Genomic DNA, 14,352 nt, shown 5'->3' on the forward strand with positions numbered 1-14,352 from the left:
AAAATAAAGTATGCAAACAAGTTTTCTTCTTTTTTTTCTTCTATAATCCCGTCCCTTACAACAACACAATATGTTTTGTTCAGTTTCAGATGATTATTTTAAGCATATTTGGAACACCCTCAAAACAAGGGGTTTTGTAAGCAAAACAAAAAATATATATATATATTTTTGTTTATGAAAAATAAGTACACTGTTATAAAGTTCATTCTTCTCTTAATAATCGCTGAAAATTTCGTATTGATTGGATAATTACCTGATTTTTAGTAGATTTTTAAAAAGACGGTCCGTCAAAAAGTACTTGCCTGCCCCCCAGTTTTGGCGGTGCCTAATATATATATATATATATATAATCTCTCTCTCTCTCTCTCTCTCTCCTGGTCTTTCTTCCCCCCAAGCTCTCTCTATCTGCAAAATATTTATCCTTCTGATCCTTGTCTATTATTTTGATGGACACTCTTACTCTAAACGATTTCTAGCCAACAAAAACCTCAGCTACAAGAATTACACATGCAAACAATATTTTCATTGCTTCCTTCGTCTTCCGAAACAGGTCATCACTTGCAAGGCAGCCGTAGCTTGGGAAGCCAAGAAACCTCTGAGTATCGAAACTGTGGAAGTGGCACCCCCCAAGGCTGGCGAAGTCCGCATTAAGGTAAGTATTTTGCAAAATCGTTTTATCTATGTTTTAATCATTTCTAATGTGTCGATCGAATAACTTGAAAGAAATATTTCAATTTTTTTTTTTTTTTTCCATTTAGATAAGAATCTCGACGTGTATATAAAAACTTAAATTTTTAGATTGCCTAGCCCTGAACATCCCTTCTCTCCCAGCTCCTAAAAATGAAGGGTTAATGTTTTATTTTTGGACTAGCCTGGGTGCTCGGCGTTGCCTGGGTGTTTGGAGGTGTGTGTTGAGCAAAAATTATTTTAAAAAAGAAAAAAAAAAAGTGGTAGTAGGCAGGCTCAAACCCTTACCGCGAAGGAGCTAAAAAATGTGACGTCTTTGCTGTTGTGCCCATCGCCAAACCGGAAGTGACATAGGTTTAAATTAAGGCTAGACAATTGAAGAGGGAGATAACTTTTGAAAATATTGGCGAAAAAAGCCACATAGAAAAGTGCCCAGTTGAGGGTGAAGGAATTAATGTTTTGGGCCAATTTTTCGATATTTGTCATCTGAAGGGTCAAGCTTCAAAATGATACCAACCTTGTGAAAATCCGTCGCCTCTGTCGAAACTTTAGGCAGACAGACATACATACATACGTACATACATACATTTTAAACAGACAGATGAGGTATATATATATATATATATATATATATATATATATATATATATAGAGAGAGAGAGAGAGAGATATGAAAAGTGATAGGCTTTTCTTTTTTTTTTTTTTTTTTTTTTTTTTTTTTAAATCCTAAACAAAAATTTTCTTTACAAAAAATTTTTCTGTTTTACCAATTTCCACACTTACTATCTAACATAGTTTACATTTATTTGTAGAGAATTCTTACGATATATTTTACAAAGCTACCAGAAAAATTGCGACAAATGTAGCACAAGGTCAAATTGAGTGGGGTGGGGGTGCATACATCATTCTTTTAATCTATTCTCTTAAGCTAGTTCCAGTCTAAAATACTGTATTCATACTATTGTAACAGAGTGCGTATGGGCGTGTGAGAAAATCAGCAACAGCCGAAGGATAGCTGGCTAGTGAAAATATTAGTAGCAGCAGCCGCTAAAGCACGTATGCAAATTGGCAAGTGTGCGTGAGCTTGCGTCACAAGTAAAGGAAGAAAAATACACCGCATGGTGAAGGGCAGAATCGAAATGCCTGCCAGGCAAGATGGCTGCGTGAAAGTCAAGGGAGGAAAGTGTTGGCTAGAGACAGAAACTTTTAAAAAGCGTGTGTGTATGTGAAAAGACATTATTTTTTCCTTTTTTTTATTTTTTCCTTTTTTTTTTATTTTTTTTATTTTTTTAATTTCTTCCTTTTTTATTTCTTTTATTTTTTTATTTCTTTTTTTATTTCTTCCATTTTTTTTTTTCCATTTTTTTTTTTAATTTTTTCCATTTTTTTTTAATTTTTTCCATTTTTTTTTTAATTTTTTCCATTTTTTTTTTAATTTTTTCCATTTTTTTTTTTAATTTTTTCCATTTTTTTTTTTTTTATTTTTTCCATTTTTTTTAAAAAATTTTTCCATTTTTTTTTTAAATTTTTCCATTTTTTTTTTTTTAAATTTTCCATTTTTTAAAAAATTTTTTCCATGTTTTTAATTTTTTCCATGTTTTTAATTTTTTCCATGTTTTTAATTTTTTCCATGTTTTTAATTTTTTCCATGTTTTTTTTCCATGTTTTTTTTCCTTGTTTTATTTTTTCCTTGTTTTATTTTTTCCTTGTTTTTATTTTTTCCTTGTTTTATTTTTTCCTTTTTATTTTTTATTTTTTCCTTTTTATTTTTTATTTCCAACAAGTCGATTCCTAGGAAAATGGGAGGGGGGGGGGGGTAAAAAGAAAAAAGTTGCAAGGGCAGAGGGCTGTCTTTTTAGACGGTTACTTGATCAGGATGGGAACAAAATCTAATTTCTAATGAAACAGAAAATCAATTTTTTTCAAATTGATGTAGTCTTGTTTCTACAGTTTTTTTTTTTTTTAATTTTTTAAGAGGTGGCAAACTTTAAATTGATAATTCTATTTTCTTCGATTGCAACTATGGATTATCTTGAGTTCAGCTTGTTTTGGCAATTCATAATGAAGAAAACTGAATCCCGAGCAGCATTTGCAAATTGTGCAAATATATTTTGAAAATCATTTTGAAACATTTGTTGAATGATTTAACAAAATGGATCTGTCAGCTGGTTCGATTCAACTCCGTTAGATTATTTTTTGAGGGGATATGTAAAGTTCCATGTTTATGCTGATAAACCAGACACAATAGACTACTTGGAAGACAATATTCGACACATCATTGCTGAAATACAGCCAAATTTTATTGAAAATTGGACTCCAAGTTATGTTATGTACACAAGCCACGGGGATCATATGCCCAAATTGCATTTGAATTATAAATGGCAAAAATTTATCTCTTGGAATAGACCACATATTTATATAACAAAAATATTTTTCTGCAATTTAGTTTATTTTTAAGTTTGTCACTTCTAAACAAACATCTGAAATTTTTAGATGAGGATTGGTTATTCATATTTTGATTCTCCGGACTACTGTTCTTATTTTGAGTGTCATTTTCACAACATGTAACCTTTGGCCTCCTTCAGGTGTATTTTGTCGAACTCAAGAACAAAACTGTGCTCCTCCCCCCCCCTCACATATAGTAAATAAGAGTTTCATTCCAAATTCCTGAATTTGACAGAAACATTCCAGAGTTTGACAAGACACACCTGAAGAAGGTCAAAGGTTACACCAACTGAAACGTTGTGCAAATGACACTCAAGATGAGAACAGTAGTCCGAAGATTCCAAATATGGAAATACCTTTTACACCTGAGAGTAGTATCCTATACCTCTACAAGGCCACCATTCACCCATGCTGGTGCATCTACCTCCAGCCTCTCTTTCTCTCTAGTTTTCAATCTAATAGGCCCCACTTTGTCAACTGACCTCCAACCCCTGTCCCATCACCACAATGTTGCATCTCTGTGCCTGTTTTACAAATATTTTACTGGAATGTGTTCTGATGAACTCGTTGCACTTGTGCCCACTCAACGTACATATCCTTGACAAACCTGATAAGCAACAAAATCTCACCCCTTCACTGTTGAGGTCCCTAAATGCCAGAAAGTTTTCTACTCTAGTTTCTACCCTCGAACAGCTAGACTTTGGAATTCCCTTCCTGCTACCTGCTTCCCTGACTGTACTGATATGCAGAAGTTTAAATGTAAGGTTAACCAACATCTTGTTAATCTTTCCTAGGCATGGTCCCAAATAGTAGCCCTTATGTCCAAGTGGCAATATGCCTTAAGGGTAAATTAAGAGTTTAAAAAAAAAAATGGATTATGCAGAAGTGAAAAATTCATCCGTAAACTTAAAAGTATTAACTGAAAACGTCTTCAACATTTTCGAATTGAAAAATGACTGACGAAGAAAAATGTTTTATCTGAAAAAATAAATTAAACAATTCTGATTATTTTTGACCTGTTTATTTACTCTTATCTTTAAGAAAATGTCTCGGACTCGTCTAAAGTCCGATACATACCACCTTATCTCAGAAATTAGACGCCAGGTATTCAGAATTGAGTTAGGTCCACAGATGACCTAATTAAAATGACCGAAGCGATTAAAATATCACAACGTGGCTACCCTTAGACTGTAACTATTTCATTTTGGGTACTTTGACAGAATACAGATCATTTTCGTGTTTTCGTTCGTTCTTTTATTTTCGGAATTTTTGTTGGGGTAACGATGGAGTTGACATATAATAATGAAAACCTGCTCCGTATTCTTCGTATAGCAGGTGTGGTCAAACCGAACTTCATGTTGATGCTGGCAACGCTGGGTATCCATGCTAGTGTGTGTGTATATATATATATATTAAAAAGGGGATTAGAACAGTATTCTAAAGAGCAGAGTGTATTTTAATGTGATAGTAAAATCACTAATGTAATTAAAATACAAGAAGAGTTCTCGTTGTAATACAGATATATAATAAGCTCAATAGGCATATATCCTAGAGCTTTTTTAATATTCAGTAAGATGATTGATAATTTATAATTAAAATTAAAAATCAATGATCTGTTTCATAAGAAGAAACACAAAAAAGTCAATTTGTATGATCATTTCGGAAACAATGTTTTTATTGAGATAGACATTAAGTCATGGACAATAATTTTAAAATATAGTTTTTTGAAACAAAGTCTCCTCATCAGCAAAAATATTGGGTGGGGTTTTATTAAAGACACCAAAAATAAACCTAGCATTTTTTTAATTAAGGCAGATGTATCTGGAAAATATTTAAATGTAAAGGAGAATAGTTACTTTTTGATGTTGATAAACAAAGTAAGATAAATTGAGAATAAAAATTAGAATAAAATTATAAATTGGAATTGGGTTTAAATGTAATGTTATAAGATATTTTTAAGTCAATTTAACAAAGATATATTCATATTTACCTTATAATGGTTCGCCTTTTAAGATTTTTAATTATCATCAAAGCATTCATTTGGGAGTTAGATGTAGCTTATGAATGTTTTAAATGTTGAATTTTCAAAGTGAACGCCAGAAATTCAATTTTCAAAGTGAACGGCTAGAATTCGTTAATAACGCCAAATTTCAAATTTAAAAATATCTTTCAAAAAACAAAGGGAGATTATCGTATTTGGCTAGGAAAATGATCAAAGGGAGATAATCCGTGTTTATGTTGTCTTGTCTTATAAAAATCTTTTTGGTAGTAATTAAATAAAAGTAATAATGCTATTTTGATAGCAATTATAATAATTATTTATGGAACTTAATAAAAATAGTAATATGTAAAAGTTAAATTTAAATAGATATTTAAATAAGATAGAAAATAATGGTAAAAATATTAAATAAACTATTAATGATCCAAATTTTATTAATAAAGTTATTAATTTATAAATTTTAAGATAGATTATTAATAAGAAAATTTCAATGACTTATGGTGGTTTATATTTAAGTCTAAACCAACGTTTATGAATGCATTCAGAGAAAATTTCATCTTTTTGATTTAGTAGAATGATTTTCTTTTTATTACCATTACAATTTAAAATCTTAAGGGCTTCATATCTACAAAGTGCACAGTCTGTCCCGGCTTATATGTTTTATATGATCCTATTATTTCCTATTTTAAATTGAAGGGAATATTTTTATCATTGAGTCGCCAAATATGTTTAGATAGTGGTTTGGTTTACCAGGGATGGATTTTTAAGAGTGCTTGTGGGTTGAAATCTTATATTTTAATAAGTCCAGATGTGGAACTGAAGTAGATTGCGTTTTGTTTAATGTATTTGTTGTCAGGTATATTAGGGGTGGCATTAGTATGTAATGGGTTTGTTTGTTTGTATTTGATTGGCAGATTGGTTAAATGGGGTGCAGTTATTGGAACTATGGTTGCCATTAATTTCATTTATATTTGGGGTTTGTGACACTGCAGCTATAAATCACAATTTTTATTTTGCAGGTACCTTGTGGGGGGCATTTATTTTTTCTCCTACAGTTACAGTCTGCTATAATTTCTATATTTGTATTTTGTATCTTATTAATTTTTTTATTGTTAGAACTAATTATTTTTTGATGAAGGTTTGGCATAGTTGAGTAAGACACTTTGATCGTGTTATTAAATATTTTATTGTAGCTATGGGGGGAACTTTAAAGTTTTTTCCAATAGTTTAAAGAATTCGCTGGCTATATTTGTCTCAGGATTTTTAGAATATGGGGGGTTAAACCATAGGATCTCCTTATCTGTTTTTACGCTGACGGACTTTGGTTTGTTGTTTATTTGCGTTAGTGGATAATACTTGCGGTTTAATTTTGTTTTGTATAGTATTTTGATTATTTTCTGTCATTCGTATGCGGGATGACGTGGCCATATTGTAGGTTATGTTTTTAGTAGGTTTATAGTTTTCAATGCAGTTTTTGTTTTTATCGTTTTTATTTAGGTATTTGATTTGCGACGTGTATCCTGAGTTTTTAAGGGCCTCATTGTAATATTTTTCGTTTTTGTTAAATATAGATTTGTTAGAAGATAGTTTAGAAATTCTTAAAGAGATATTGGGAACTATTGATTTCAATATTGACTTAGGGTGGTTTGATTCATTATGGGCATATAGTACGGATTGGTTTGGTTTCTGATAGGGTTCAAAAGTAGTTTTCAAGATTTAAAGTTAGATGTAAGAAATTAACTATTTTTTTTATTAGGGTCGATTTTTATACTGAGTCCATAATTTTTAAACAATTTATGCAAGGATTTAATTGCTTTTTCATAATTCTTATTTGTGGAGTTTATGAAAAGTGCATCATCTCTGTATAGGCCCCCTTCCAATTTGAATTGCTCATTGAGTATAGACTGAATTTCATCTAAAAGGAAAAGGCTGACCAGGTTGGTGACCTGAGCTGAGTCTGTCGAGCCCAATATTTTTTGCTGATGAGGAGACTTTGTTTCAAAAAATTATATTTTAAAATTATTGTCCATGACTTAATGTCTATCTCAATAAAAACATTGTTTCCGAAACGATTGTACAACTTATTGGCTTTGTTGTGTTCCTTCTTATGAAACCAATATTTAATTTTAATTATAAATTATCAATCATCTTACTAAATATATATATATATATATAATATATATATATATATATATATAATATATATATATATATATATATATATATATTTCATTTATTCTTATTATATTCTTATATTATCTCTATATAAATAAAATGAACTCATTTTTTCCCGTCGGATTTTCACCTTAATAGGATTAAAAATCAAGATATTTCATGCAAATATAATATGCACAAACGGCAGAACAATATCTGAGGTGTGTTATAGGCTTATTATTTCTCAAATTCCTCGATAATCTTAGATTTCTATACTTTTTCTGCTGAGAAGTCACGGCCAAAATCGGTTAAGATCAATGGAAGTTGTAAAATATTTTCTCTCTAATAAATTCCTCCTCCCCCTGCTACCACTTAACACCGTTTGGGGATCGTTCACAAGGAACAGTTGAGAAGAGAACACCGGTTTGGCTTCGTAGTTCTTTCATGTGAAGTTATTTAAAATCACTAAACTAAGCTGCAGTGCTCTGTGGCGTAGTGGTTAGCGTGCTGGACAATTCACATTATATTTTCACGTTCGCGCCGACCTACCGTAGTCGTTTTTTTTTTTGTTCCTAAACAACTGGAATGGACTTTTCATGGTGGCCGAACTGGTAACGTTGCAGATGTTTTTTTTTTGTTTTGTTTTTTTCACACTTTATTTTCCTACTTTTACTCATGACTCCGGGTTTGATCCTTCCTACTTACCTATCATAACATTTTTTAAAACTCCCCCCCCCCCCGTCCTGGAAACAAACACTCAGGCAACGCCGGGTACCCCCGCTAGTTATATAATATTGTTACTATGTATATAATCACTATTCAATCGATGCCTCCATTTAGTCTCCAAAGACAAAGGATACCCCCTGCAGGAGCAGTTGTGCGTGTAATTGTGAGGCAAGGGTTACGCAATCTGCAACCACACCTCTCCTGAATCGGCACTGTTTGAGTCCAGTGGCAGGAAGTACAGGACAACTGGAAACAATGCCGAGATAAGCGGAGAGCACATATAGCACCTGGAAGTCCCAAATGGTCGCCCATTTAGTACTGACCAGGTTCAATGTTGCTTAACTTCAGTGATTAAGTGGGAACCGGAGTGTCAACGTTAATATGCCGTATATAATCACTATTATTATTATTAATGATTTCAGAGTTATCCTTATGTATTGTATTCTTAGTATTGCCTGTATTGAAGATTGAACCTTTACTCCTCAGAAGAATGTCACTTACGACTGATTATTACATCCGTTGCGTCACGGATCCTTGGGATTGAGATATGTGAAAATTGAAATCTGACATTTTTATTCCATGATGGATATGTACATCAAAGATTTACTAAATGTATCCGGCATTGCCCAGTATAAAAGATAATGTTAAATTCCTTTTAAAACAAAATGAAGTAAAAGAAAGTGAGGCATGTTCATGAGGGTATTGTTTTTATTTTATTTTTTTTTTTTTTTTCAAGCAGTTCACTTACTGTAGGTAAAAAAAAAAAAAAAAAAAAAAAAAAATACTCATGCTGAGATTGAAACCCACTCACTGAAGACGGTCAAGTACAAAAACCGTTCGGACAGCTTGACACAATTTTTAAAAAGTTTCAAACCTACCTTAACATAAGGAAGCTGTCATGTTTCATGACAGCGCATTCGTGAAACAGTTGACAAACAGAAAAAAATCCGATGACACCCCCCCCCACAACATTTTTTTTTTTTTTTTTTTTTTTTTCAATTTATACCCCTTTGCAGCTTTTTTTTCGATTTTGACACCTTAGTAACTTTTTATTGATGAAAGTTTTCCACATGTCTGAATACCCTATATACCAAATTTCAAGTCTGTAGATCAAATATTTGTTGAGTATATAGGTTGAGAAGTGTCTTCACATGCATTCTCACTTTAATTTATATATATATATATATATATATATATATATATATATATATATAAGATAAAATTAAAAGCCAAGAACAATGCGAGATTTTTTTTTTATATAGAGTAAAATTAAATGCAAACAAAAGAAATAAATTTCTTTTTTTTTTTGTTGTTTGTTTTTTCTTTTTCACACAAATTTTAACTCTAAACAACAGTAATTTTTTTTTTTTTCTGTTGTATTCAATGGTGTTGTAAATCTCAATATATTTCAGACTTATTAGTCCATTTTCAAGAGAAGACAGCGGAAGAGTGTTCAAAATTGGAAAAGTAGCCGCAGAGTTTGCCACGTGATACCGCGAAATATAGAACAAAAAATGACGTTAGGAGAACGTTAAAATAAATCAGTTGATGTTTGAAATACTTGTTGCGTTTGTGAATCAAGGGAGATGACTATTCAAGCAAGGTTTTTTTTTTTTTTTTTTTTTAATTATTGTTTTTCTTATGTTTTAAACTTATATTATAAAAGCGGAGCTCAATTCCAGTCTATTGTTTAGTGTGGGAGTATTTTTTGAAATAATTAAAGATTCGAGGATACGAAGTTGACCTACGTTTCTTGAAGAAGCAAGAATGTTGATGTGAAAATCTGGTTCTGAATTAATGCAAGTGCGAATATGTTTATAGAACGACGAAGCAGTAGTGTTTAAGTGCTCTTTAATGCGGTGATGAAGCAATCTGGTAGTGCTTCCGATGTAAGATGCACTGCATTTAGCGCATTTTAGGTCGTAAACAACGTGGTTCTTAAAGCATAAACCTGTGTGTGATATTGGGCAATTAGAGAGTGAACAAGGGGAAGGTGTATGCGATGGATGTTTTCGGTTGAGCTGTTGTCTTAAAGTAGATCCAGTGTGGATGAGTTGAATGTTGAGCCCCTCGCTGCGGATGGCTTTTCGGATTGAAGATGAGATTTTGTCACTGAGGAAGGGTAGTTTTAGAAAACAATTGTTAAAAAAAAAAAAAAAAAAGACCTTGCTTGAATAGTCATCTCCCTTGATTCACAAACGCAACAAGTATTTCAAACATCAACTGATTTATTTTAACGTTCTCCTAACGTCATTTTTTGTTCTATATTTCGCGGTATCACGTGGCAAACTCTGCGGCTACTTTTCCAATTTTGAACACTCTTCCGCTGTCTTCTCTTGAAAATGGACTAATAAGTCTGAAATATATTGAGATTTACAACACCATTGAATACAACAGAAAAAAAAAAAAAATTACTGTTGTTTAGAGTTAAAATTTGTGTGAAAAAGAAAAAACAAACAACAAAAAAAAAAGAAATTTATTTCTTTTGTTTGCATTTAATTTTACTCTATATAAAAAAAAAATCTCGCATTGTTCTTGGCTTTTAATTTTATCTTATAATTTTCTTCAACAATGCTTCAAGCAAACTACAACCTACTTATATATATATATATAATTATTTTTTTAATATAATAATTAAATACCTACAGACACTAGTGTTTCATCCTTTCGGGATTCTTCAGTGCAGCGTGTCACGATTAACACCAGCCGAACGATTCGAACCCCGCACCACGAGACATCTCTGGCTCGAATAGCAGAGACTGTATCCATTCGGCTACCATTAACTGCATGAAAATAGCATTGAATTTTAAACATTTTAAATGTTCATTGCGTCAGTCAGAGAGTGATCGTATCGTTATACGATGATCTATGCATAAGAGCTAAATTGACCGATTTTAATTCAACTGAAAGTGCTCAACAATAAGAAATGAATTTCTTAAAGGGGCTGTGATAATTATTTTTATACTATAATAATTAAATACCTACAGACACTAGTGTTTCATCCTTTTTATATATATATATATATATATATATATATATATATATATGGGGAATTCTAGACAAGCATCTAATAGCTTTCTAATTGTTTTTGCATCCAGATTCTTCACACCGGCGTTTGCCATACTGATGCTTATACCTTGGATGGATTTGATCCAGAAGGAATTTTCCCAGTAATTCTCGGACATGAAGGAGCTGGCATTGTTGAAAGTATCGGAGAAAATGTTACCTCAGTCAAACCAGGTTTGTTGAACGAATAAAAAAAAAAATTAATTTATAATTTGAATCTTGACATGGTCGGCCACACTGATGAACCATAATTCAGTGTCTATGAATAACCATTTTTTTTTTTTTTTTTTTTTTTTTTTTTTCTAAATAATCATGCGTGTGTAGATTGTTGATCTTTTAGACCAACGCATTTCAGGTGAAAACATTACATATGTGTCATTTAAATTTAAAGATGAAAAAATGATCCAGTAGAAAATTTGCTATATGTTTAACAAAAAAATCATCTGAAATGTGCTTAGTTTAAAAATCGCGGACCCTTAATTAAAATCAAGGGAGATGAGTCAGTTTGTCATACTGAATTGGTCGCACAACTCTTCCACATTAAAACATAAAACTCAATATTATTTGGATTCATCGGACTACTGTTCTCATCTTGAGTGTGATTTTTTTCACGTTTTGGTCGATGTAACCACCGACCTTCTTCAGGTGTATTTTGTCGAACTCAGCGAATTTGGATGGAATTTTGAGCGGAACCCTTCATGGGGGGTAGCGTGCTCTTATTCTGTCAGCCATGATTGTATTTTTCGGTCACCCACACTGAGGATTGAACTTTCAACCTTCAGGAGAATATCACTTTTTTAGCAACTGATTTTTCCAACTGCTCTAGCCACTGTGCCACGGATGTTTGCGAACAAAAAAAAGTTAGAAATGATAAAACTTAGTAAATTGTATTTTTACTTGTGATTCTTTTTCTATGGACTTATTTTTTTAATAATTTTTGGAATTTATACTAATTTCGACACAACACATAAGCATGTAATATTTTCACCTGAAATTTGTTGGTTTAAAAGATTACCAATCCACACAAGCACCTAAATAACAAATATATGCATGCATATATACATATTTGTACGCATCCCTAAATGTGGGGCGATAAAATATATAGGGAGAAAACTCTCCCAAAAAAGTTCAAAGGTAGCGATTAAAATTTATTGCTAAAAAATAACAAAAAAAAAAAAGCATCAATAGTTGTTACTTTGGATAAGATTTTTTTTTTTTTTTTTTTTTCTTCTTACATAGGAGTCACCATTTATCCTCGAGTGACCTCTGGGCCTTGATAAGGGTTAAATGAGGGTACAGTAATCAACGGGACAATATCATTGTAATCGTTAATAGTGGAGATTTGGTAAATTGGATTAAATAAAAGAACAGCTCATCAAGAACTTGTTTACATTGGACTTGAAGATGACCAAATTGTAGTCAGTTGGAAAACAGGGAAAAGGAAGAGTTTCAAAGGCGTGCAGTTCTCAGAAAAAAAAGCTTTGTTCCTGGAATCTATGTTTAAGTTTAAGCACAGATAAAGAGTGTGGAAAATTATTGATAGTGGTTTCAGCTAGACGACTTTTTTGTGAAAAATTAGAGTTCATACAAGCACTTGCCATGAAAATGACGATAAAGCAGAGACAGGCTTGCCACATCTCTTCTGTGGGGAAAGAGGTTGCAGGGAAGAGAAAAGGGCATCTCCCACTAGGCTAGAAAGTCTATTTTGAATTCTGGCAAGGCAGGATAAGATCTTTCTAGCAGCTCCTGCCCATATGTGGCAACAGTACTCCATCCTTGGACGTATCTGGCTCTTATATGTGCTGCCCGATAAAATGTGCGCATGTGGATGCATAGCGTCACATGTCCGCGAGAATGTAATATTAAAAATTGACATCTGTCTTTTTTTTTTTTTTTTTTTTTTGCATAGGCATCACCACATTATCAAGGCCAAGAGGCCACTCAAGGATAAGGGTTAAAGAGTGTACATTAGAAATTGGACAATATAGTAATCATTAGTAATGAAAATTTGGTAAATTTGATAACTTATATGGAACGGCTCATCAAGAACTTATTTACGTTAGACTTAAAGACAACCATATTGTAGTCAGCCGGAAAGCAGGAAAACGGAAGACAATTCCACAGGCGTGCAGTTCTAAGAAAGAAGCTCTGTTCATGGAATCTACGTTTAGGTTTAGGCACAGATAAAGAGTGGGGGGAAGTTTTGATAGTGTTTACAGCTAGACGAGTGTTTCTTGTGAAAGTTTGGCGAGGGGGAACCATAGATTGAAGCTCAGTCGAACACTTTCCATGAAAATAACGATACATCAGTGACAAACTCGCAACATCTTTTCTGTGAGATAGAGGTTGCAAGGAAGAGAAAAGGACATCTACGAGGCTACAAAGTCTATTTTGAACTCTATCAAGGCAGGCCAAGTCCTTTCTAGCAGCTCCTGCCCAGATGTGGCAACAGTATTCCATCCTTGGACGTACCTGGCTCTTATATAGATAGAGAATAGCATCAGCAGTGAGATATCTTCACTGAAAAACTTACCAAATTGAAAAAATAAAATCTAATGTACTAAAGAAATGAAGGAATAAACTGCTGAAGGGGATTTCCAACTTGTGCATATATCCAATATAAGAACTTTCTCTGTATGTCTATCCGTATTTTGAAATTTCTTCAAGGGAGATAATTACGTGAAACATGTCAGTGACAAATGGCACTGATATTATGGAGAACAGATACTACACTTTGAAAATTTTATTTTAGAAAATTATGCAATCTTCAAATAGGCACAAGGCCAAGCAAAAGTGTGGGTGGGTAGCTAGAATTCTCAATCACAATAATACCATATTTACACCAGGGGTCATCCTACTTAAATTTCCCAAATCGATTTCTTTTAAAAAAAAATTTTTTTTTCTTTTACACTTTGATGTTGGCAAAAAGCCAACAAGCCATAAATGTTCTTTGTGACTAGACATTTTTAAATATATATATATATATTTATATATTGAAGCAACATAATTTTTAATTAAATAATTTTACTTTTAATTTATTCGTATCATAAAAAAGAAAATACATTTTAATTAAACTATATAGGCCTTAGTCATAAACTACGAACCACGATTTCATCCTATGCAATGCCCATTCCTGTTCACATCTGGCTCCTGGTCACAGCACCAAGTATTTCTTTGTCTTCCTTGCTTTCATTTTTTTTTTTCTTCTAGAGCCCCACCCCCCCAAAAAAAAGCTAGATCTTGTACTAAATGGATACATGCCAAGCGTGTGGCCA

General features: G+C 32.4%; 1 protein-coding gene across 1 annotated transcript in view; it reads left to right on the plus strand.

The window, feature by feature from the left end:
• Positions 1-550: 550 nt before the first annotated feature.
• The window catches only part of LOC145274689 (alcohol dehydrogenase class-3-like), a gene marked incomplete at its 5' end in the record, with an annotated part of 32,852 nt that continues 19,050 nt past the window's right edge, over positions 551-14,352 (plus strand). The window contains 2 exon segments of the mRNA XM_080127474.1: positions 551-652; positions 11,110-11,251. Coding sequence (XP_079983600.1) covers positions 551-652; positions 11,110-11,251 — 244 coding nt within the window.

This window comes from Euprymna scolopes, unplaced genomic scaffold (genome assembly GCF_053919585.1).
Source record: "Euprymna scolopes isolate OS-2025 unplaced genomic scaffold, ASM5391958v1 sca404, whole genome shotgun sequence".
In the NCBI taxonomy this organism is placed as follows: Eukaryota; Metazoa; Mollusca; class Cephalopoda; order Sepiida; family Sepiolidae; genus Euprymna; species Euprymna scolopes.